At 39.2% G+C, this 27576-nt stretch overlaps 1 protein-coding gene across 1 annotated transcript in view; it reads left to right on the top strand.

Annotated features, from left to right (window-relative positions):
• The first annotated feature begins 2637 nt into the window (after positions 1-2637).
• The window catches only part of LOC124265592 (zinc finger protein GLIS3-like), a 72138-nt gene continuing 47199 nt past the window's right edge, over positions 2638-27576 (top strand). Inside the window, exons 1-2 of the mRNA XM_046700376.1 lie at positions 2638-2757; positions 26987-27330. Coding sequence (XP_046556332.1) covers positions 26991-27330 — 340 coding nt within the window. The 5' untranslated portion in view covers positions 2638-2757; positions 26987-26990. The remainder of the gene's footprint in view (positions 2758-26986; positions 27331-27576) is intronic.

Here is a 27576-nt window from a genome sequence, read left to right as displayed (position 1 = left end):
ACCATATTGATCAGGTAGGAAATGAAAAATAAAACAAGGCAACATGAAGCCTATCAGAGAACGATCTGTTTTGGGATATTTACTCAATACTATTGACCGCCGCCATATAGCAGGAACATTGCTGAGTGTGGTGTTTAACAACCAACAAAGAAACAAAAATAAATTTAATTATTGAAAACAAGGGTGTTGATGTTTTTGGGGGTATACTTTCAATACTTGAATAAGAGACAAGGGTACCCCCGTTATGAATAATGATAATGCATATAAATGTTTTATCATGAGTTAATGTGCCAGGAATACCATTCCTTCTTTCCGTACTTATGGCCATCATTGGATTTTCAGGACGGTAACTCAAGCAGGAACGAGAATTATTATGACGTGACAAGCAAGTGACGTCTTGTCAAACATTATGACGTCATGACATCACTTCAGGCCGACAAAACGTCAACTGGACAATCAGATAACTTTGTTTGTTTGTTGTTTAACGCCGCTCCCAGAATTGCCAGCAATATTCGAGCTATAAGTCTGTAAATAATCGAGTCTGCACCAGCCAATCAAGTGATAAACAGCATGAGCAATGATCTATACACAGTTGGGATACGATGACATGTGTCAACCAAGTCAGCGAGCCTGACCACCTGACCCCGTGGGTCGCCTCCTACGACAAGCATGGGTTGCAGAAGACTAACTGTAACCCGGGTCTTCACGGCTGGAGATATTGGCTCTTTAATGAGTAATGATGATGTAATTAAACTTGGAACTAATGGGTTCGGGATTTTACGAGCTCAATGAACTTGTACGCCAATGGACCTAAATTCCCGGTGTGTATATGAACGTTCAGCTCGTAAAATACATCCAACCAACAGTATTATTACATGTACAATTCCAAAACCTAAAACATATTTGTATGTGACTGTTCAGTCTATGTAAACTTAGGCTCAGTATAGCAGTGTAACGAATGATACTGAGCCTAATTTTACTTAAACTGGTGAATATTAAAAGTAGTTGTACCAACACGACATTTTAAGAACTCGAAGTGCGTGTAAAGTCGACTGTGACTCGTCAGCAAGCGAAACATTAACAATTATGACCCTAGCACACTGAAATGGACATCTGAAGAACGTGCTTCACAGAGGATCTCAGAAGCTATGGGTCGCATGTTCATTGGTGGGTAGACTTCTAAATTGCAACATGTACACTTCAGTTTGCTGAACTGATTTAAACGACAACAGTAATAAAAAATGACTTTTTTCACATGGCACTGCAGAGGTACAGATAGGCTGCGTATCTGCGTAAAGTACGCACATATTTATGTGAAAATTCCTATTAAGTCTATTGCGTACAAGAACGCTTGAATTTTTGTAAATATTCAATAAATTTGATCTTACATGCGTACACACAAAAATGTCAAATCTTGATTTGCTTACCGGTGGATAGATAAAATAACTGAGGTATATTGAGAGGTTCTATTTCAACACATGAACTTGGCAACTTGCAGTCTTTCTTTTCGTTTCTCATATTATATACTCATGCCAATAATGGTTGTCACCCCCTTCAATTTTTTTAATTGGAGAGGGAGTGTGGGGTCGGGGTGTGAGGTGTGTGTGGGGAGGGGGGTGACAACCATTATTGGCATGAGTATAGATGAAATTTAAATAACAAACACGTAAACCAACATTTAAACTTTATTATATTTTTACCATTATTGGAAAATGGCAAAATACCCGAGTTTGATTGAAGTGGGTACATTTTATGAGGTTACTCAAAGGAAAAATAGGATACCCAATTGAGATGAACACAAGCGAGTACATAACTCGATCCAAAAAGTTATCTGTAGCTCTGTGACTGGCAAGAGGTAAATTTTCAGAACATACACGATGGCAAGTTATCGGCAGGATTGACGCAGAGATGTCCTGTGGCAACATCGGGCTAATTTGAACATTAACCACACGTATATTAGTCGACAAGGAGCCACGATGTGACCCCCATCAAACATCCGTTCAAAATGTGGCACTCCAAGATGGAATGGCAGATGTTATGTGCTCGTTATTGTGGTTCGTACAATCACAACAATCATTCTTTGAGAGCTCCGTGACCAAGGTCAATGTATTTCTGATTTTTTTTCCATTTTTATACACTCTATATAGTTATCTTTGGTCATATGTTATAAGACATCTCTATATAGTTATCTTTGGTCATATATTATAAGACATCTCTATATGGTTATCTTTGGTCCTATGTTATAAGACACGGTTATCTTTCGAGTCCCTACTAATTACGAAAATACGACCTCAGATATCATTTCTGAAATAAACCAAAGATCACGAATAGCGTGTAAATCTTGTTATTATTTCCACTTATGGTTCCCCTTCAGAATGTTTTCCCAAGATCGCAGAGACTGAACATGTCGTATATTAGACCAGCGAGATTATATGCATCAACTACAAAAAAAACCATACGGCTTGCTACATAAACTTTTATCAGCTAATCAGCTTTAATAACAGAAAACATAAGACGCGGGCAGTACAATAAATCGGGGATCGGGGATCTACCTGTGCACACCTGACAGCCTAAAGTTGATACGGACTATAGGTAGAAGTCGCCATGTTCCTTGGAGCACACAGCGCCATCTGGCGGTATCTACCGTGTAGTGGCGGACGCCAGATCTTGGTTACTTCCCGGTGCTCACACTAACGGATAGCAATTCGCCAATTACGTCACCATGTGAGGACGCTACCCGGACTATACAAATTAGTGGTAAGAGTGTTGTCCATTGTCATAGGGTAGATTCTGTTATTTATTTCTGGAGTTTAATGACCTAAGTTGGCATGTTCGGTGGCAGGTGCCTTAGGGGCTGACGTCTGCTAGCACAGCTCACTGAAATGACTAACTCACTTGTTTCTCAGCTTTCGTAAGGTATTCGTTAAAGTCTGCTAAAATTGGCACCACCTTCTGCTTGTAAAGCAATGATTGTCAGAACTACGTTGGCACCGACAGTCAATGTTCTGTAACAAGTCTTGGGATGGGGGTAGGGGAGGGAGGGTTGAATGTTGGAGGGGGACAGCTCTGGTTCTGAGGAGACGATGTTTGTTTATATACCGTGTCATTGAATGTACAACGTTGTGAACCTTAGTTTTATTTTGAAGGTAAAAAAATTCTAACGACAACCGAAGTCGTCTTTTTATAACAGTTTTTTTTTATTGTATATGGGTTTCCTCACTATTCAATCTGTAGGGTAACTTATGGGTGTCATTGTGCAATACGCACCTGGAAATAACGGACAGCGCTCATATATTTCTTGATTGAATAAATCTCTCTCTCTCTTCTATCTCTCTCTCTCTCTCACACACACTCTCTCTCTCTCTCTCTCTCTCTCTCACACACACACACTCTCTCTCTCTCCTTCATTTAAATTACACTGACACACACTATCCTTGACACATATCCTAGATTACATTACTTGACATGTAATTGTAAATCATTTGATCATCCTAATTTGTTGCTGTTAAGTAAATTAAGCTAAATATCTCCTACAACTAGAACAATAGAAATGTATACCCAGGGTATATTTCATAATATTGCTTAACATTATATACAATGTTGACAAATGAAACTTTGAAAGCTTAAATACAGTTGAGGAGTTATACAATGTTGCCAGTCTATTGTGTAGGAGACGCAATGTATCATTCATTACAAAACATAAATAAACATGTTGTGTTTATATTTTGATATTGCATCATAAGTGTAAATGTTTTTCTTTCTTTATATGTTATTTCAGTATATCTGGCAACAACACGGAGACAATATTGCCAGGTTTATGTTACATTTTCTGGTCTCATCAGTCTGTTGTTTTTTAGTTTTTTTATACAAGGGCAGTCAGTCTCCTAAAAGAGTCATTCAGGTAGCATGATTGTCGACAAAAAAAACAACTTTTCCCTGGAAGTTTGGTCGTGGTAACCAGATAAGTGGGTAGCGGTTAAGTTGATTGTTGATTAAGGGAAATAATAGCCTCATCGTCAGGGATGAGCATTGATTTCACATTTGTTGTTTGATTTGATTTTCCAAGGAGAAATGTGTTGATTCATCACATTGATATGTTGATAGATTGATTTTAACTGTAATTGTCAGGGGATATACGGTATCCAGAAGTAAATGAAATAATTGATATAGTTTTATATGTCAATAGTAATAGATTGAATATCAATATATGCATGGTTTCCTGTTGTCAGTGATGGCGGTGATTGTCTTCAGTTATGTTATAAGTTATGAATGATATGTACATATTAATGTTTGTTGCTACACATGTAAATTTAATAAACATAATTGTCATGATACTGCATACTGGTAGATTATATGGATGTATGGCATACAGGTGAAATGTTGGCATAATGTGAAGTCAGTAGGTATGAATTATAGGGGCCATTTGAAGACACAATGCTTGTATGTGGGCAGAGTAGTAGTACATCAGTGACACATCATGTTGTGACACATCATGTTACACCTATAACATCTTGGCAATATGTGAGTGAGTGAGTGTAGTTTTATGCCGCTTTTAGCAATATTCCAGCAATATCACGGCGGGGGACACCAGAAATGGGCCTCACACATTGTGCCCACGTGGGGAATCGAACCCGGGTCTTCGGCGTGACGAGCGAACGCTTTAACCACTAGGCTACCCAACCGCCCCTGTTGGCAATATGTAGAGATCTGCTGTATATAGGTATAACATTTAGACAAAGTATGTGTATAACAACTATTTGTGTAACACATAGACAATATATTGGTGTATTATATGAACCTTATTTGTATGTTATGAAGATGTTATATTGATTTGAAATATAGGCTGTAAATAGGTATAACATGTAGACAGTATATTGGTATAACATATGGACACAATATTTATATTAATATATAAACCTTATTTGTATATTATAAAGATGCTGTATTGATTCGAAATATAGGCAGTAAATGGATATAACATATAGACAATACATTGGTATAACATAATTATGACACAATATTTATGTAACATGTAGCCATTCATTGTACAACATGTAGATCTAGATTATTCCAGTAACAAAAGGGAAAACAAAATAATCATTATTTTTTGCATTCAAGCTTAGTCTGAAATTTAGGGGTGTTTTCAACATTACTGTGTAAGATTAAAGTTGATATGTACAGGATTAATATGTACAATTAATGTTAATATGTACAGATCAAAGTATATTATTACAGTTGATAAACATTGGGTTGTTATATGACTAATAGAGGCATGATTGATATGTGACATTATTGTTGAAATATACAGGGTTCATATGTTAGATTATATTCTACATACACATGGTTAGTATATAGCATTATTATTTGGATAAACAGAGGGTTGTTATATGACAATAATAAACTCATATTTGATATGTAACGTTATTGTTGATATATACAGGGTTGATACATTAGGTTAAATTTTACATACTCATGGTTAATATATACCATTAATTTGTATATACTCAGGGATGATATAACAATATTGAGAGGTCATCTTATACATGGTTGACAGCTGTTGTGACAGGAAGGCACAGTCTAGTGACTGCCTGTGTTGATAATCTGTCAAACACATGCATTTATGTCCTTTTCCAGAGATAAATTCCAGTTCTTGTGCATACCTGCCATGCCATACCTAGAGCATTATGTGTGATGTTTAGCTGTAATGAGATAGCAATAAATGAGTGCTACCACATGCATGTGAATTTCAGGATCAGGTTCAGCCATACTTGGGTCAACCTCATTACTTCCTTGATTCCCAGAGAAGTATGCTGCTGTCAAGGGAAAGGAGGGAGTAAATAGCACATGCTGAGAGTCTGTAGTTCTGGTGTCTTTGGAACATTGTGTTACTAAGTATACTTTGAGGGAACTTTAGTGGGAGAGAAGGTGTTTCATAACAAGTCTACAACAGGTATAATTGTAGTCTTGTGTTTGCTATTTACTATTAAATTGATACATAACTGCATATCAGTCGGTGCTATATCCTGTAGTACATTGAATAAGAAGCTGTGTCAAGATTATTGTTGTGTGTTGCATCACAATGCATATGGGAACATAGCATAACATGTCATATCACACCCCAAATAGATACTGACAACATCATATGGAGCATACTGAAAATATTCCGCTTCAGTATGTGATAAATGTATCATATTCCAAATACTGCATGGCAATATCTATCGTGTCGCACCCCTGCTTAAGACTATGTATAAATATACTAACTACTGGCACTGGAAGTACAGTCAGAGGCTGGTAGTGGTTGGTGATTCTCAACTGGGCCAAAATAGAACTTGATGCGGATATTATTAGGTTTTGTTTTTTGTGTGTTGCAGCAGTACACTTCTTTTGTGAACATTTAGTCATCTGCTGTTGATGGCTGCAGCAGGTACATCTTGTAATGTTGATGGTCTTCTCATTGCTGTAGCAGGATGGGAATGGATATGTTCTCACATGCTGACATGCCAGTCTTCATTGCAAGAACATTTAACGAATCATTTAATGTGATACACATAATACTGTAACCTATATAATCAGGATAGAAGAATGTATCTAAGTTGCAGGCTTAATGCTGAATTCCTGTTGCCAAAACTTTCAGAACCAACATTTTGAATTCCACTGTCTTCATATTTGGGTAAGGTGTGACATTTTAAGTTCAGCTGTAACCTGGTAAACGTTTTACTCCCACATATATATCAGTTACTAGCATTTTAGCGTGAATGTTACTGAATCGTTTCATGTCTAGCTCTTTTCAAAGCTGGTTTTACACTAAATTGAGAGAATTGTTCTGTTATTGAAGGTATATCCATCCATTCTAACCACCTGAGTGAGTGGGGGTGTTGGGCTGACATATGCCACATCACCCAGAAATATATAGTATGTCATGTCAAATGTTGTTGATGTCACACAAACGATTCTTGGGACTTCAAAGATGAAGTTGTGATACACGTGAAGCCCTTTTTTGCATCTTGTCTGCTCTACTGTCAGTTTTGTTCCTACATTTGCTCAGACAAACTTGTTAAGTTTCAGAGTATCAACTGGATATGTATTCACAAGGTATTATAAATTCATTAGGAAGTAAGAAGTAGTTTGCCCATATTATCTGCACATAACATAAAACTTAAGTTTCATGAAACTTATGAGATGTATTGATATGAATGATAATCAGATTCTGTTCTTTTCAACACTTGTACTTTTAGAATAATGACATAAGCATGTCAAAAGAGCTGATTTTGTTTAGTATTCCAGTATTTGAATATATCCTAAGCTTTTTTCTTTGCAACTGTTGTTTTCTTGAACTTACTTCAAAGGATAGGTGCCTTAGGCTTACTTGTCAGCAGAATAAAATGTCATATCACACAGCAACCAGTACTATATTCTTTGCACTAAAGAACAAGATTCCATTGAGAAGTCAGGATAAATTAATAATGAAAGTCAGAAAACAACTCTCAGCCATTAGTGTCATGACTTCCACAAACAAGCCTGTTTATTTTATACATGGATATGACAATCGTATTATCTTTGTAAGTTCCTTGGCATGAAATATGGATGATTGTTTATCTATGCTGTATGTAAAGCATTATGATCTGTACCATGTATGATACGTGTCGTATTACATCCTTGTCTTGGATTGTTGTGATATGAGGACTTATCCCCGGCTTATAGGTGTGTAGCTGCATGACGGGTCAGTCCCTGGGATAGGAGCCACTTCAGCAGGGGATTTAACAGGCTGGAAGCATAGCGCCACCTGATTTTTGACATCTTCTTATTGGCTATGTAAATCTGATTATTGGCACTCCATTGCAACACAGGAACCTGGGAGAAGTGGGATAAACTCCGCTAACACCATGCACAGATGAGAATGTGTCGTAAAAATAGACCTCGAAATGGATATGTTTGTATTCTTACATATCTGTACATGACACACACTGTGGTTTTTAATCTAATATTTAGTTTCACCGAAATATTGTTTCACTGAGGAAAAGACTGATTTGGTATTTTGGCATTTCTGTGACACTAAAGCGGCCTTCACACCGTAAACTTAAGTTTTTCAACACATGTTAAAATTTTAAAGTTGTCAAACTCGCGTTTTCACTCATGAAACACATGTCAAACTTTCCTCTCATTTGAACGATGCCATTTTGTAGGTCGAGTTGACCAAAACATCATGTGACAATTTCATTTACTGCGATTGGTTGTTTCTGAACAACACAAGCTTGACAACACTGAAAGTTTGATGGAAAAGTTGGTGAGAAGAGAGACCGATTCTATTTCTTGACAACAGTTTGACAACTCTGAAATTGGTGTTGGTGGCGGGTTGTTGGAATGTTCTCCCTCTCAAACTTAAGTTTGACAACATGTGTTGTCAAACTTTAGTTTGCTGTGTGAAGGCTGCTTAAGACAGTTTGTTTTCAGCTGGTTTAAAGATAGTGCATACACTTAGTTCATCAAGAAATGGAAAATTGAAGTATTCTGTGGTTGATTAAGTGCTCATTTTGAATATGTTATGTTGTCTTAACTTTTGTTTAAGGAGGTTTCAAAAAGAAATTAACACTATTCGTTCATATTTTGTGAAAATATAGAACATTTGTTAAATAATGCAGAGGCATCAGTCTTCTCTATACAGAGTATAAGTTTATTGAAATTTTATTTGTAATTTAGGGAGCTTCAGCCAGATCATTTTACAAATTAAGTGACCCTATTTGTTTTAAGCTACCAGTTAAAACCATGATGTCAGATAAAACATTTAATTCCTTAAATTTTGAGACTTCCCCCCCACCCCAGGAAATCATTTTTCTGAAAATGTAGAGTTAGTGGCCTCTTTTGTCATGCATTCTTGTGTTTTGTCCTGCTTTTTGAGAAAGTTTGTCAACTGATGTTTATTTATTAGGTGTTGAAAATCATTTGCAAAGTATCCATCTGCCATTCTATGGCACTGGGTGGACTTGCCACCATTGTCAGTAAAGATAAGAACCTACATTGTGTACAAGATGGTAAAGACAGCAGGGCAACTGATTCCAAGTTGAGTGTGTCATATGGAAACCTTACTTGGCCACAAAATTTCTCATCCCCACAACCACCACCAAACTTGAGAAAATAAAATATTTATCCAACATGAAACACATTTAATGAAAGAGAAAAACAACCATCTTGTTAAACAAGCTGTATGCTATTTGCAAACTTGACATCCTGTTAGGGATTAGAAAGGTTTTGTCAGTTGCTGTAACTGGTGACTGCTGAAGTGACTTACCTTTTACAAACTTTTCCTATTCTTTAAAACAAGATCATCCAATTTTAGGTTCAGATGCAGCAAATTTCACAACCTCACCACCAATTACCTCACTACTCACAACCACTCACCACAACCACTAATCCTACCACCACCAATTCACAACCACTCACCACCACCACTCACAAATCTACCCTACAAATACCACCACCACTAATTTCACCACTACCACAAATCCAACACAACTCCCCACAACCACTACCTCACAACTATCCCACCTCACAACCACTTCACCCTTACTAAATTCACTACCACACAACCACCACTACCTCAACCATCCCTAATAAATCCATTACCACCACTACTCACTACAAAACCACCAACACCAACTACCAATTACCACCACAACACCAATTTTCACAACCATCCCCACAACCACCACCACAACCACCACCACAACCACCACTCACAACCAATTACACTACCACAACCACAACCACCCACCACAACTATCACCTCACAACCACCACCACCCACAACCATCAAAACCACCACCCACAACCACCACACCACAACCATCCCCACAACCACCACCACAACCACCTCACCCCCCACAAACTACCACACCATTAAATCCACTAACACAACCACCCCCACTCACAACCACCACCACACCACCACCACAACCACCACACCACAACTACATCCCACACAACCACAACCACCACCACCACCACCACAACCACCACCACAACCATCCCCACCACCACAACCACCACTACCACTAACTACAACCACCACCACAACCACCACCACAACCACTACCACAACCACAACCACCACCACCACAAATCCATCCCCATTAACCACTACCACAAATTCACTCACACAACTTTTCATACCCACAACCACTACCTCACCACTAACTACCAACTACTCACTCACAACTACCACCACAACCACTTCAATTACAACTTCACTCACCACAAACTTCACCACCTTTCACCTCACTACCTATACACCACCACACTATCCCTACAACCACTACCACAAATCCATCCCTACAACCATCCCTAATAATCCACCCTACAACTACCACCATGCCCTACAACCACAAATCCACTCTCACCACCACCACCACTCACAACCACTCACTCACAACCACTCACTCACAACCATCCCACCATAACCACTACACAATCCACCACCTACTCACTGACAACCATCCCTGACAACTCAATGACAACTACTAATGACAACCACACCACAAACTAACATAATAACCATCCCTACAAACCACCAATTAAACCACTACACAACTACCTCTCACCACTAACCATCTCCACAAACCATCCCCACAACCACCACCAACACAAACCACACACCACCACCAAATTTAAACTACTACCATCCCTACAACTACCACCACAACCACCAACACAAATCCACAACTTCACTACAAAATCCACCACTCACAACCACCACCACAACCATCTCACCCACCACAACACTCACAACTCACCACTCACACAACCATCACTACAACCGTAGCTACTCACCACCAACACACCACCACAACACACTACCACCACACCACCACCACCACAACCACCACCACACAACCCACCACTAATCCTCTAACACAACCACCACCACAACTTCACAACCACCACCACAACCACCACCACACCACCACCACAACCACACAACCACCACCACAACCACCACCACAACTACAATACCACCTCACCACACCTCACCATCCTCCCACAACTACATCACCACAACCACAACACCACTCACCACAACCACAACCACCACCACCACCACCACTACCACCACAACCACCACAACCACCACCACAACCACCACCACCACAACCACCACCACAACCACCACCACCACAACCACCACCACAACCATCCCCACAACCACCACCACAACCACCACCACAACCACCACCACAACCATCCCCACAACCACCACCACAACCACCACCAACACAAACCACAACCACTACCACCACCACCACCACCCTCACCACCACCTCACAACCATCCCCACACTACCACCACCACAACAAACTACCACACCACAACCACCACAACAACCACCACTCACAACCACCACCACCACCACCAATTCAACACTACACCACAACCACCTTCACAACCACCACACAACCACAACCATCCCCACAACCACCACCACACAACCACAACCACCACCACCACACAACACCACAACTTTTCATCCCCACACAACCACCAACACAAACTGTCACCAACAACACACCACAACAACACCACCACAACCACCAACACAACCACCAACACAACCACCAACCACCACTCACCACCACCACCACAACCACCACCACCACACTCACCACCACCAAACCACCACCACCACTAAACTTCACTAAAACAAGAAATCAAAATATTTTTCCAACATCAAACACATTTAATGAAAGAGAAAACAACCATCTTGAACATTTCATATGAAATCCATGATTTAATTTTATCAATGGTTTGAGGCCTTCCATAAACACTTGTTAAACATGGATCAGTTTGTTATAAACATTACGTGTCGTATCTGGGGTATGATATAGCAAGACCTTCACATCAGTTGTGAAGACATCATTAAATTCAAGGATGTGACTATAGAAATTCACGAACAACAGGGACACTGTGTTCTGGTCGTGGTCAGGGCATACAGGTTCATGTGAATGTAATTGGTAATGCTCAAAATCCACACACTTGGAAAATTTTCAAGACCGAAAATTCCGTAGATTGTATTTTCCAAGTCTCACAATAATCCAGTCATTATGTATCTTGCAACCATCAGTTTGTGTGTTTTTACCCAAAAAGTGTCGTGCAACTGCTGATACCAAACCAGGTGTTAGTCCTGGGTGGATCAAATAAATATACATTAAATAGATCCACCTCTTTGCATCTCTACTTAACAGACAGACAAAATAGTTTATTTTTGTGTCACATGAATGTGCATTTCAATTAACAGACATCTCTTTCAAGATAGTTTAAATATTTCTTAATTAGTGTAATTGGTTAATGTGGTATTTGTTTCACAAGAATAATGTAACACCTGCTTAGTGTCAGTCCCCTTTAACTTTGCAGCCTTCCCTGCCAGATAGTGATCACATGTTCACGAGGTGGCCATTTTTTCAACACATAGTTTTTTGACAATAGAAGATTCAGTCTCATAATCTCTGAATAATATGAAGGTGATTATACTTAATGAAAAATTCAGTTCATTCAGAAAGTCAACGATCTGTGTATTGTTTTGTTGTTGATAAATGTCCTTATTTGATAGGAACAATGAGTTGATCAAAGTTTAAACATTATGAGTCTTATTTCATAGGGCCACGGGCCTGTGTTGCGGAAATGTCAATCTTGTGATTGTTTGCCAAGTCAATCCAGAATCCCCAGATAGTGGGAGATAGGAATATGTGTGACGCAGGACAGTAACGGAAATACTTGCTGTTTATCTCAGTATACCTGCAGCATTACTTTTTTAGCATTTTCCTAAAATAATTATAGTTTTGTAATGTGTCTAAAAATATTCTGAAAAAATGTAAATAATGATGAAGTAGGAAAGTCAGCATTAATTTTATGCTCAGTTTAAAGAGTCAGTCATCCAAATTTAAGAAAACAATCTAGTGTCTTATGTTAAGACTTGGATAAAATGTTAGTCATATGTGTGAAATTTAGGTACAAATCAATTACCTGTTCCATTTTTAACAAAAAGTCAGTAGTTGTTCTCATGGTCTAATTATGTCTTCTTTTTCATTTGATATATGTAAGATTAGATGTTTATTAAAAAGACATCCACACAATATGAGCATGTTCTCACATGAATCTAACATGCTGTGATATAACTGAATTACTGTCCAGGTGATTGATATTGTGAGTGACAGTACATGCCATGCATTATGAAAACAACCAATCACTAAAGTCACAGATCATCATGTGCAGATCCATTTGGCAACGTTTATGGCTAGCATAGGTTGCTTTGGACCAACTCTTCCCAGAATTACTATTGCTGTCAGGACGGAATATGGTAGTTAACTGCCATTATCAATTGTCTTCAAGGTAGACTGGCATATATTGAAGGGAGGTGAAACCAAATTACATGGTATTCTTATCTATGTTTTCATACTGTCTTCAGTCACCCCTACAATATCATCGTTGAACTCAAACCTTTAAGGCACTTCATCACAGAACGTAACCTGTATTGCCTGGAAAAGCAGCAGTCCCCAGTTCCCTCTATCTCTCAAGGTGCTTAGTGCACTCATTAGTCAGTCATTATGAACAATACATTCTCACCAAGGAAATCAGCCCTTTAAAGAAGAAGAAGATTTAAACTCAGTATATATGTTTCTGGTTATGACTCAAGGCCGTGACGAATTATTTGCCAAATTTTCAAGAAAATTCTTTCCTGTAAGAGTCTTTATCTAGAGTGAGAATCTTAATGAATCATCAGTGAAAACACAAAGTAAAAACACTGGAACTGTAAGAGCAGGGGAATTGTGTTGCTCTCATGTCTTTGTTCAGAATCTTAATTAGTAAATATCTTTTGGCACTGGAATCGGCAGAAAGCAGGGAATGCACATTTTTCACCTGTAATTATTGCGCTTTTCCATAGGGTATTCTGAGGAAATTGTTTTGTATGCCTCTAAGCAGTGTTTTCTCATTAAATGAAAAGAAGTGCAGCCACCATTACAACAAAGATAATTCTTTAAATGGAAGATTTATTTTAGTAGTAACAGCTTGTTAGTGGTGGCCCGGTGGTCAGTGTGATTGATCAGGTCTGTGTTTGATTCCCTACACAGACAAACGGTTTAAGGCTATGCCTCTTGTGTCAGTAGTATAATATTGTATGAAATGAAAATTATCTGTTTCTTTATAAAGGTAAATATGCTCATGATATTCTTGCAGGAGTTGTTTTTCATATTTAGCAGTTCAACTTACACTTAACTCTTTCAAAGTTACAAATAGAGACTACTTTGAGATCTTTGAGAATAGTGACGAAGAATGACCAGGCTGAGATCTGTAGCATAATTCTTCCTGACATTACTCTTCCTGCCACAGGTAGATGTGGATTTGTCCCATGCTTCTCTAGTAGCAACATGTAGAGGTTGAATGTTTGAGTGAGCATGGTAGTGAACAAGTTGGAATGGAGACATCAGTTCACTTGCATCAAGTCATGAAAGGTGTATCCTTGTCAAACAAACTTATTCAATATTTCTTCATGGATGTATAACATGTTGAAGATTGTCATATTCATGGAACATCATAGCCTGAAGATAAAAGGGTTGTACAATTCTTCAAAGTTACTAAACACCAGAACCTTGTCTTCTCGGTGCGAGGGGGTAGCCTAATGGTTAAAGTGTTGGCTCGTCACTCCGAAGACCCAGGTTCGAATCCCCACATGGACACAATGTGTGAAGCCCATTTCTGGTGTCCCCGGCCGTGATGTTGCTGGAATATTGCTAAAAGCGGCGTAAAACCAAACTCAGTCAGTCAGTCTCAGTGTGAGTAGCATTGTGTGGGGTGAGTGACCACTGGTTGGTCATCCATACCTGTTATATTGTCCTGCCTATTGAGGATCCAACAGGGGTAATTTGAGCTTATTAGTCTGTCAGTCATGGGCTTCAGCTGGACACCGACATGTGCTATGTTTACATCATGACAAAATGCCCAGTACGACAAGTCATTCCTTCAGGATATTTTCAGGCTTTATGGGCAGATTTAGACATCTTAACTCTTAACAGTGTGATTTCTGATCACTTTGATGGCACTGCTTATATTCCTATTAAATATATCATCCACATGCTATCAGATGTTTGATTGCTAGGACCGACTATTAACCTTTGGATGGGATAAGAATATTATGTTGTCTAGCCTCAAGGTGTCTTGGTTACTGATATGAAACTTGACTGGATTTGCTCTCACAATTCTGAGGTCTTTGAAACATGGCTTGAGGCCTAGTATTTCAGCTTTTTGTCTTAATCCTGCTTATTATCTATTTTGCAGTTAGAAAGACATTTCGATATTAGAAGAGTTTGTGCAGTTAATAATTCCAAGGTATTATCGACATAGATTTTACATGTGTGGCTAGAATTCATGTAAAAATACTTTCTAAGATACTTTGGTGTAGAAAGTAGCATCATAAGACCATAGCAATGCTGATGTATTTTTATTGGATTATTATATGTGTGACCACTAAATTGTTTTAGGCCTCAAGCGATATGATCAAGTTCTGTAGAAACATAGGTATTGGGAATGTTTATCTCAGTGGCAGAACATTAGCAGAGTGAGCTGACTCATGAAACGTCATGTATCTAATATTTCACTGATGATATCACTGAGTATCAGAATATATCTAAAATCAGTCTTCGTCTCTCATGACCACAAAAATCTCAGTTATTTCCCCAGTAGCAGGGTTCCCAGTAATCCTGTGAATGTTTGTAAGTTCAGTTCTGAGAGAACAATGATGGGTATATTTGTACATTTGTTGTGTTGTACTTTCCCAGTACTGCTTGGCAATGAGCCCAGGTCTTTTGACTTGTACGGGTTTAACAAATTGCATGTTGTGTCAGAGGCCGTTGAAGGAAGAATAGGTAATAGTTTCCTACCCTGATCACTCAAGTTAATGCCCCTCCATTGTCTGAAGAGCTACACTAGACACGAGTATAGAGTATGTTCTAACAGATTGTCATGCCTACTTGCAATGCTAGCCCTTTTGCCTTGGTTGCATGCGAGGGTTCCCCAATACATCAAAAGCATTCTTTGGATCATCAGGTCTATATACTGAATACATATATTCTGTCATGCTGGTTATCTGCCTATTATTTAGCTTTTGTTTTCCATTGATAAGGACTTGTAAATAGATATTGGTGAACGACAGATGTGACGGTAATACAGACATTTAACACCCCTGTCTTCTGGGACTCGGCCAATAGCAGACAGATGAGGAGTGTAATTACCAGCTATGTTTTTTAAACATGGTATATTGTGTGCGGAATGTTCATGACAACAAGTGATTATCGTGAGTTTTTGGCATGATTGAAATCGTCCACATGATCTCTGTTTTCGGAGCAATCCTGCAAGTCATGCATATTTTGTTGACACCAGTGAAAGTGGTTGTTATTGCCACTGAAAGGGATCCTCGTAATTATTGTCTTTTGCGTTGCATGCATGATTGACTGTAGCTGATTGCCATCACGGCATGGTCACCTGTCTGCTGGAGGTGCGTGCTTCCATGGGCTCATCACTGTTTTCACGGAAACGGTAAGCGGACAGGTGTACCTGATGCTAAAAGAAATACATTAACCACAAAACATTCTAAGTGTATAACTTTGGGATTTGGAAAAAAATGAAGACTCACCATAAAAGATTTTCAAATAAGAACTGTGGTCTATTCTTATCTGATCAGTAAAGATACTTTACCAATAATCATTTGAGTAAAATATACTTATCGATATATAATTATTTTTTTCTACTTCTTGGCAACTGAAACTTTTTAACTTTAATGTTAATGCATGATGAATGTTATGAAAGTTTTGTATGAAGAGAAAAGGCTGTAACAAAGCTGATTCTATGATCTCAGAGGATATATATTTTTAAAGTAAATTTACAATACAACCCAGTGATTTAAGGGACATTTGGAGTTGTCTTGAGTAGACTTGACTGGATCTGGAAACATTTTGAAACCTTGGGGACCGTTCATAATTTAAGGGGGGGTCCTATTAGGAGGGGTCAGCAATTTTGTACATAAAAGTATGTTTAAAATGATGCTTAGAAATTATGGAAAGGGGAGGGGGGTCATTGATTTTGTACATGGCATGCAGGGGGGTCACTTATTTTGTACATACTATTTAGGGGGTGTCATTCACATTGTACATGCTTCTCCATTAAAATCATCATCATCATCATCATCATCACACACACACACACACACACACACACACACCAGCCATAAATTATGAACGGTCCCTTGGAACACTAGTGAACACAGAGGTCATACTGAGATCTTTGAATCTCACGATGAGACCAAGATAAAACCATAGTTCCAGGCTGGATTCTGATTGGGTTTCATAGTGCTTGCATAACATGAACATCGAAGACTTCGACTGAGTTTACTGTGTGTCGTTGTACCTGTGATGTTCCAGAGTGGGAGATTTCGGCTTAACCCTACTTTAACCTAAAGTGCAGTTGCGCCATTTTTTGTCAGTTTTTTGTTTGAGCAACACATAAAGAGACAAGTCTTAGACATTTGAACTCTAGAAAAACCCATGACATGATGCAAACACAAGAAGGGTTAGAACAAAAGAAATCTGGATGTGGTCAGGACAAAGCATCTCCCAGCATGATGTGATGGCCGGGTAGACCAGAAGACACTATTGCAGCACACAGCAAAGTCTCCTGTTCATACAGTTGACATTCTGTATTGTGTGGTCCACGTGATAGTGTGATAGCGGTACCATTGCTGACAGGTGTATAAACACCATGCCCTTACTCCGTGACACTTGGGGACTCAGAGTGTATTCCTGACAGGCAGCCATCTTGACTGAGATGTGTCTGATTTACTGCAGGTAGGACTCTACAGCCAGGCCTAAATCTCGCACACAAAAACAGACAACTAGCATGCTGAAAGCTACCATTCTAGCAGTTGTCTGTCATTCTGGAGTGGATGATTGACTTAGGACATGGGAAAAGGGTTTTAAATCAATCTGAATGCATGTTCCGTGAAGTATATTCACTATACTATGATGCCATGTGTGTACTGCATTGTTACTTTACAACCTTAGGTCAAGTTCACATGTACAGGAATTATCTACTGGTGTGTTTTGGCCAGAAACAAACACTATACCAACCAAAACTTTGCTGCTGTACTGTTGTTTTCAGAAAGAAACATCTTGTCTCACATGTTTACTTGACAAGAAATGTTCGAACATTAGATGATGATGCTATTTGTAGAATCAGTATGGAGTATGTCCTTCTGATGTGGTCATGTTTTGGGAATTTGTCACATTTTTCCAAACTATAAAACTTAAATTCACTTACAAAGGGTTTAAGAGAGTTTTTTAAACTAGAACCACCTAGATGACATGTTTTTAATATGTTTTCTTATCTTGGTATGTGGACAAGGACATTCTGGACAATTCTGTAAAACAAGAAGATGAATTACATTGGCCTCATGTGAAACAGATAATTAATTTACAGGAAAACTTAATTTGTTTATTTGATCTGTCTGAGAGGTTGTCTGATTTGACGAGTAATTATGTTGTGAAAGATTCATCAATGTTAATAAAACTTCAGGTGGCTGAAGGCTCGAACTTGAAATAAATAATCAGCCATGTACTTATAGCTTCCTAATGTAAGTTATTCTGACCTTCTGTATGGTCTTCTGGTCATTCATCAGAGGTTTTGTATTAACATTAAAATACACTCCCAAAGTACATATATATAATTCAGGAACACAACTAAATAATTCAGTCCATGCAGGGCTCCAGATAATTTTTCATGATCAGGAGTATGTACTCCTTATTTATTCAATATAGGAGTACTGGAAAACCTTAATAGTAGATTTAGAGTACTGAATGGAAATTAATGGCGTATCAGTAATCTTGTGTTTCGTTTCATATATGCACCACAACATTGCTACTCTTGTTTTTAAACAGGTCAATAAACAATACTTTTTCAGATAAATACTTCTGTAAATGATTCTAAGACCGTACACCATTGCTGTGGTGCGTATCTGCTACGCTTTCTAAATTATTTCCTACTGTATCTTGCATATTGTTTTATCCGTACATACGCGCCGATACAACCCTTATCTGGAGCCCTGCCATGTTTTCAAAATCAGATGTAACAATGCTATTTTACATATTCTGTTGTGTGTTGCTATATTAAAGTTCTCTACAGTTGGTGCAGACACCTGAATGAGACTAAAGCTTAATGTGCCGACACCCTGTGACAATTTATCAAATGTCCACAACCATAGCCACGTGTATGAAGCCAGATTCTAGAGAAATTCTGTTTGGTCAAGTAAACTCAGTCAACAAGAGTACATATGATACCATTAAAATGTAATGAAAATGATGTAAAGAGTTCTGTCCGGGGAAGTAGACTCAAGAGTTTGGCAATGACTGTTACCATGTCTTAAATCCTGAGAATAACCATGCCAGTCACTTATTCTATTCAAAATAGATCCAGATCATATTTCGGAGGGTGTTCAAGAAAGCTGTGCAAGACTATCATGGTCTATAACTGTGTTAAGCCTGTTATGACCATACTGATTACAGGGCACATGCAGGTCGAGACTCACACTCAACCCACAGGGTGTGACATTGTGTTACATGATGTGATTGACTGCATGTATTGATCAGATGACCTGGGCAAGGAAATGACTGGGACATAGCAGGGCCAACAACACATGGACTTGTACTCCTGAGACCTGTCATCAGTCATCTTGGGACACAATGTTCCTCAGAGACGATAAACAACCATCTTTCACAGAACTTTACGTTGTTAGTGGAAGTCTACTCAAGAAATTGGTTCAGGAAATAATTGAACTAATTATTTGTTGGTGTGTATTTTTCAGTTGGTTTTTATGTTGAGCTCTGTACTGAACTTTACAGTCTTGTCATGGTATTTCCTGTGAGACAGTAGTGGAGATGAGGTTTGACAGTACTGTGGTGCTATGCAGACACTCATTTAGACAAGGTTTTACTTTATGTGACACTGTCCTGTGACAAAGTTGTACCTTTCTGCAACAGTCCTGTGACAAGGTTGTACAGTATTGTGACAAAGTTGTACAGTATCTGACAAGGTTGTACAGTATTGTGACAAGGTTGTACAGTAGTGTGACAAGGTTGTACAGTATTGTGACAAGGTTGTACAGTATGTGACAAGGTTATACAGTATTGTGACATGGTTATACAGTCCGTGACCAGGTTGTACAGTATTGTGACCAGGTTGTACAGTATTGTGACAAGGTTGTACAGTATTGTGACAAGGTTTTATAGTCCTGTGACAAAATTTTACAGTATTGTGACAAGGTTGTACAGTATTGTGACAAGATTTTATAGTCCTGTGACAAGATTTTACAGTATTGTGACAAGGTTGTACAGTATTATGACAAGATTTTCTAGTCCTGTGACAAGGTTTTACAGTATTGTGACAAGGTTTACAGTATTGTGACAAGGTTCTACAGTATTGTGACAAGGTTGTACAGTATTGTGACAAGGTTGTACAGTATTGTGACAAGGTTGTACAGTATGTGACAAGGTTGTACAGTATTGTGACAAGGTTATACAGTCCTGTGACAAGGTTGTACAGTATTGTGACAAGGTTGTACAGTATTGTGACAAGGTTGTACAGTATTGTGACAAGGTTTTACAGTTGTGACAAGGTTGTACAGTATTGTGACAAGGTTGTACAGTATTGTGACAAGGTTGTACAGTATTGTGACAAAAGGTTGTACAGTATTGTGACAAGGTTGACAAGGTTGTACAGTATTGTGACAAGGTTGTACAGTATTGTGACAAGGTTTTACAGTATTGTGACAAGGTTGTACAGTATTGTGACAAGGTTATACAGTATTGTGACAAGGTTTTACAGTCTTGTGACAAGGTTGTACAGTATTGTGACAAGGTTGTACAGTATTGTGACAAGGTTGTACAGTATTGTGACAAGGTTGTACAGTATTGTGACAAGGTTGTACAGTATTGTGACAAGGTTGTACAGTATTGTGACAAGGTTGTACAGTATTGTGACAAGGTTGTACAGTATTGTGACAAGGTTTTACAGTATTGTGACAAGGTTGTACAGTATTGTGACAAGGTTGTACAGTATTGTGACAATGTTTTACAGTATGTGACAAGGTTGTACAGTATTGTGACAAGGTTGTACAGTATTGTGACCAGGTTGTACAGTATTGTGACAAGGTTGTACCATCCTATGGTACTGAACGTTATAATCATGACATTACAGCTACTGCGAGACATGTGGTAATATGGTTGTACCATCCTATGGTTCTGCAGACTGCACAGAGTGGCATGATTAGTGAGGCAGTTGTCTTAGTCTGATGTATTCTTGGATTACTTGAGCGAGCCATCTGGAATGACCTAACAGTAAGATTCTTGGACCTATTGTAGCGCTGAATGACGTGCCCCATGACTATCAAAGAGAATGTGATGTGTCAGCAGCCATTGGCACTTACAGGTAGAGTATGTCAGTGCCATTAAAGTTTGATACACCATCAAAGATGGATTTTAACGACATGAAAGAATGGCTGGACATGATACTTGACATTATCATTTCAGCAGGCAATACATCAGGGTTAATTGCTTGGGTCTGTGATGGTGCCCCACCCCAGTTTGCTGTATGTAGTGGGAGTGTTGGTACTCAGTTCATATATAAATACCATCACAAAATCTTTTTCGAAGAGTGAGTGAGTGTGTGTGTAGTTTTTTCCCCATTATTCCAGTAATATCACAGCAGAGAATGCTGTCAGCATAGGATGTGTTAGTGTTGTCAACAGGGGACATGTGAATGTTGTCAAAAGAGGATGTGTGGATATTGTCAACATGGGACATGTGAATGTTGTCAAAAGAGGATGTGTGGATATTGTCAACAGGAGACATGTGAATGTTGTCAAAAGAGGATGTGTGGATATTGTCAACATGGGACATGTGAATGTTGTCAAAAGAGGATGTGTGATATTGTCAACAGGAGACATGTGAATGTTGTCAAAAGAGGATGTGTGATATTGTCAACAGGAGACATGTGAATATTGTCAAAGGAGGATGTGTCAAAAGGGATGTGAGAATATTGTCATCAGGTGATGTGTATATTGTCAACAGGAGACATGTGAATGTTGTCAAAAGAGGATGTGTGAATATTGTCAACAGGTGACATGTGAATGTTGTCAAAAGAGGATGTGAGAATTTTTGTCAACAGGTGACATGTGAATGTTGTCAACAGGGGACATGTGAATGTTGTCAAAAGAGGATGTGAGAATGTTGTCAAAAGAGGATGTGAGAATACTGTCAACAGGTGACACGTGAATGTTGTCAAAAGAGAATGTGTGAATGTTGTTAATGAATTAACTGAGTTTTGCATTGGTATTATTTTGTCCATGCAACAAGAAGACATTGAATGACATCACCGAGGACATGTAAATGTTGACATGAGGACATGTAATTATAGTTAACAGAATGTAGGTAATGTTGACATTGGATAGATTTTATCAACAAAAGATAATTAAATAATACCAACATAGGCTATTCAGTGTTTCCAGCAGGATTGGGTAATGGACTTAACAGGGAATATTTTATGTTGATTGTTATAATGTGTCACAGATTTGTTGAATACAGACTGTTAACTTGGTCAAACATGTCTGCATCTAGCTGCAACCTGAACAGTGAAGAAACACTTGACGTCTTAGACTAAAATGCCATTCATTTGAGGCTGGCGGACAAGTCATTCAGCTTTCTGAAAATAATGAAATATTAATTCATATGATTACTTTTTGAGTGCAAGCTTCTTGACCTTTAAAGTGAACTTGAGATAATATGATTTTCCTTGCCCTCAGAAAGAATCAATTAATATCTGACATTATCAAATTGATCATAGTGGATGGGGAGATCAATACCCTCTCCTCAGAGGAAATAAGTGGTGGAAGTCTCCAGCAGGTGCTCCAGGCTGTCCCAGAACCAGGTTGTGGCGGCAGGTGCCCTATATTTACCTTGTCCTAGATACTGATCACTGGAGGAGTCTCAAAATTTAGTTTCACTTGATGCTGATAGGTAGAGGAGTCCCAGCATGTAGCTTCTCCTTGATGCTGATTGGTGGAGGAGCCCCACTATTTAGCTTCTCCTAGATGCTGATTGGTGGAGGAGCCCCACTATTTAGCTCCTCCTTGATGCTGATTGGTGGAGGAGACCCACTATTTAACTTCTCATTGATGCTAATTGGTGCCATTGTTCCAGGTAGACATTCCACTACCATCCTCTGCTCACAATATGAACACCAACGGTTGGGCTCCAGAGATGTGATAGATGTGACTTTCATCTGTCACAATATGAAAACCAATGGTTGTGCTCCAGAGATCTAGTAGATGTGACATTCATATGTCACAATATGAACAGCAATAGTTGGCTCCAGAGATGTGATAGATGTGACTTTCATCTGTCACAATATGAAAACCAACAGTTGGACTCCAGAGATCTAGTAGATGTGACATTCATCTGTCACAATATGAACACCAATAGTTGGACTCCAGAGATCTAGACAATATGAACACCAACAGTTGACATTCATCTGTAGATGTGACACACAATATGAACAGCAATAGTTGGCTCCAGAGATGTGATAGATGTGACTTTTATCTGTCACAATATGAAAACCAACAGTTGGACTCCAGAGATCTAGTAGATGTGACATTTATCTGTCACAATATGAACACCAATGGTTAGGTTTTAGTGTTCTGCTGGATTTGTTTAGTCATGGCAAACACATGTGGGTACCCTGTCCCAGATCTGTACTATTGAACCATGGCAGTGGGGCCTATGATCTATCTTCAGTCTTAACTGTTCCCTAAATACTGAATGTCAAACATTGATTAATGTAACCAGGTCAGCAGGAGCTCAAGATCCAATTCAGTCAAATTTCTTTATCACCACTTGTGCATTGGCAACAGGGCAGTTGGCCTAGTTTGCCTTTACTACAAGCTATGATTGAGGTGTTTATACAAATGTTTAGGATGTTACCAGCATTACATGGGCAAGGTCAGACCAGCACTGTGAGACAGGTCCTTGTTGGGCACCGAGGATAGCCAACAAACAGTACATTACCTGGAGTTAGTGAGTCAGGTTTATTGATGTGCAAGTTTCGGCAGTAATTCTGTTATATCCCAGCTTCTCAGATATATTTGGGAGGAAAACCCAAAGTGGTATACGTGTTAAATAGATGTGTACCATATTTTATGACACTGGTATGTAATGTGAAATAAGATGCGAAAGATTAATTGGGGAAAATGTGAATTGAACCCATTACCTTTAGTTAGATACTCTGTGCGGTCTAAGGCTGTTGAGCCACTTGACAGCATTAGTTAGGTATTGCTAGTTTTGCTTAAGAAATTATGTTGTCATTTGGAAATAAAATATTTTAATAATAATAATAATAATGGTACTTATATTGGGCTATATCCACGCCATGAAGGTATGCTCAAAGCGCATTGCCTCAAACGATGGAAACAGAGGCAGTTGAGTTCTACACAATGGTATGAGTTGTGTGGGGATTCTTTTAGGTATAGTGCTTGAAAAGGTGGGTTATAAGACTGGATTTAAAAGATTCTAGAGATGGAATCAACTTCAGCGATTCGGATAGAGAGTTCCACAGAGTAGCGGCTGAGACGGAGAAGGATCTGGAGCCGAAAGTTTTAAGTTTGGTGACAGGCATCCGAAGGAGCTGTTGTTGACTAGAGGGCAGAGTTCTTGAAGGGAGGTATTGGACAGTCAGATCACTCAGATAGGCAGGTCCAATACCATGGACAGCTTAGTAAGTGAGTGAGAGTATTTTGAAAATGATTCGCTCAGGAATGCGGAGCCAGTGAAGCGAGTTTAGCACTGGTGTGATGTGTGCCTTTATACTTGTCCGAGTGACCAATCTGGCAGCATAGTTTTGGATGTGCTGCAGACGTCTGATCTGTTGATTGGTGATTCCATAGAGCAAACTGTTGCAATAGTGTAATCGAGAGAATATCAGAGATCTCACGAGGGAGGCAGCTGCGTCTCTCGTCAGCAAATGTCTGATGGCACTGATGTTCCTCAGGTGGTAATGACTGACCTTGCAGCAGTGGCTCATGTGATCTTCCATGGATAGCAAGGAGTCAAGGTACACACCGAGGTTCTTGACCTGTAGATGACTTGGTGATGTCAGCTGTCCCGATAGACAGATGACTTGAAGGTAATGTCAGCTGACCCGATAGACAGATGACTTGAAGGTGATGTCAGCTGACCCGATAGACAGATGACTTGAAGGTGATGTCAGCTGACCCGATAGACAGATGACTTGAAGGTGATGTCAGCTGACCCGATAGACAGATGACTTGAAGGTGATGTCAGCTGACCCGATAGACAGATGACTTGAAGGTGATGTCAGCTGACCCGATAGACAGATGACTTGAAGGTGATGTCAGCTGACCCGATAGACAGATGATCCAAAGTACATTTCCGTAACCTGGATGGAGATCCAAACAAAATCACCTCCGTTTTGTCTGAATTGAGTTTCAGCTTGTTTTGTTCCATCCATGTACTGACATCATCAATGCACTGTTGCATTGCATGTTTTGCTTCAGATTGACTGATGGGTGTTGGCTTAAAGTTGTTATGTACTTGTGAGTCATCTGCATAGAAGTGATGAGGTATATGATGTTCTTCAATACACTGACCTAGAGGTGTTGTATAAAGGGTAAAAAGTATTGGTCCCAACACTGATCCTTGTGGCACTCCACAGAAAATCTGGCTGGAGTGGACATCTCATCGCCAATTAGGACTGCCTGTGACCTGTTTGTGAGGTACGACCCAAACCACTGAAGCGGTATCCCTGTGATGCCAAAGGTGTTCTCGAGACGATGCAATATTATGCTATGATCTATGGTATCAAAGGCGGATGACAAGTCTAACAATACCAGCATAGCAATATCCCCTCTGTCAACAGATATGTGCACACTATTCATCACACAGTTCAATGGTGTTTCCGTACTGTTGGCCTGTCTATAAGCTGACTGATACTTGTGAAGTAGATCATTTGAGGTCAGGTGGTACAGTAACTGTCTCTTAACTATCTTCTCTAGGATTTTGGATATGAACGATAGGTTGGAGACTGGCCTATAGTTCTTGAGTAGCTGCGGATCTAAATTTGGCTTCTTCAGAAGGGGTTTGACAATGGCTTTTCTAAAAATAATCCGGCACAACACCCGTGGATATACTGACATTGATTTTATCTGTGATGGTGGGTAGGAGAACGTCCAGGATCTTCAACATGAACTTGGTGGGTAGCGGATCTAGGCTGCACGATATTGGTTTGGCCTCTAGGATGGTTTTAATCAGGATGTAGGACTTAAAACAAATCATGTTTGTACTTTAGTATGATGGTAATTGGGATGGATATTACCAATAGCAATGATTAGGTCAATTTCAATATTTAAATGGAATTCTTATGAAGCAAAAATTGTTTTATGAAGATGAATGGTATATGTTGAAACAGGAAGAATATAGCTTGAGTCCATGTCAACAGTATCAGAATCAGGTCAACTGGCTTCCTTTCCTTCCTGTGTTGCATCTCCAATACAGTGCTGTGAGCATGGCCATGTGTTGTGGAATTAGCGCTATATAAATATACTACCACTGCTACTACTACTACTACTACTACTACTACCACTACCACTACCACTACCACTACCACTACCACTACCACTGCTACTACTACTACTACTACTACTACTACCTCCTTTACAATTTACCTGTTGCACCTACAGAAAGTCTCTTGTACAGTTTACCTGTGTTGCACCTGCAGAAAGCCTCTTGTACAATTTACTGTTACTTTACCTGCACTAAGTCTCTATACAACTAACCTGTGTTGCACCTGCATTGGGTCTCTTTTACATTTTGCCCTTGTTGTGTTTTAGGATAATGAATGGACAAAACTCTCGAAAGCCGAGCAGCCAGAATGGACCGCCGACAAGTAAGGGCAACCGCATGGACATCCCAACACTCCGTATCCAATCAGAGACTCCAGTTCCTCCAGCTTGCAACACACCGGGCCCGCCACAAACAAGCACACGCACTGCTGAAAAGGGACTACATTTTCCTGCCCTTAGCTCCTCACGCTCTTTAGTGAATGCAGGTAAACCCACACCTCGCCAAAATGGATTTGAACAGAAATCAATATTTCCTACGCCGCGCACAAATGGGATCCAACACGGCCATATGGTCAGCCACAGTGGTTCCTTCAACAGATCCAACAAGTCAGGTGAGCTAACTCTTTCTCTTCGTCCCAACTCAGATGTTGTATGTTTCATCAGACAGGTCAAGAGGGTCACAGTAGTGGTACACATCCAAAATTTGCAATGATAATATGCTCCACTGGCTTACAACCAATACTTTTGGAGCATTTTAGACATAGATCACAGTACCAAATGGTTTTCTTTGATCTATTCTCATTTTGATTGTTATGTCATCATCACTTGTGTAATATCTTCAGCCAATATACAGTCTA

The sequence above is a fragment of the Haliotis rubra genome, unplaced genomic scaffold (assembly GCF_003918875.1).
Source record: "Haliotis rubra isolate DU_JTF1 unplaced genomic scaffold, ASM391887v1 Scf986, whole genome shotgun sequence".
Lineage (NCBI taxonomy): Eukaryota > Metazoa > Mollusca > Gastropoda > Lepetellida > Haliotidae > Haliotis > Haliotis rubra.
Note: the sequence above shows the minus strand (reverse complement) of the source record. Positions and strands in the feature narration are given on the sequence as shown.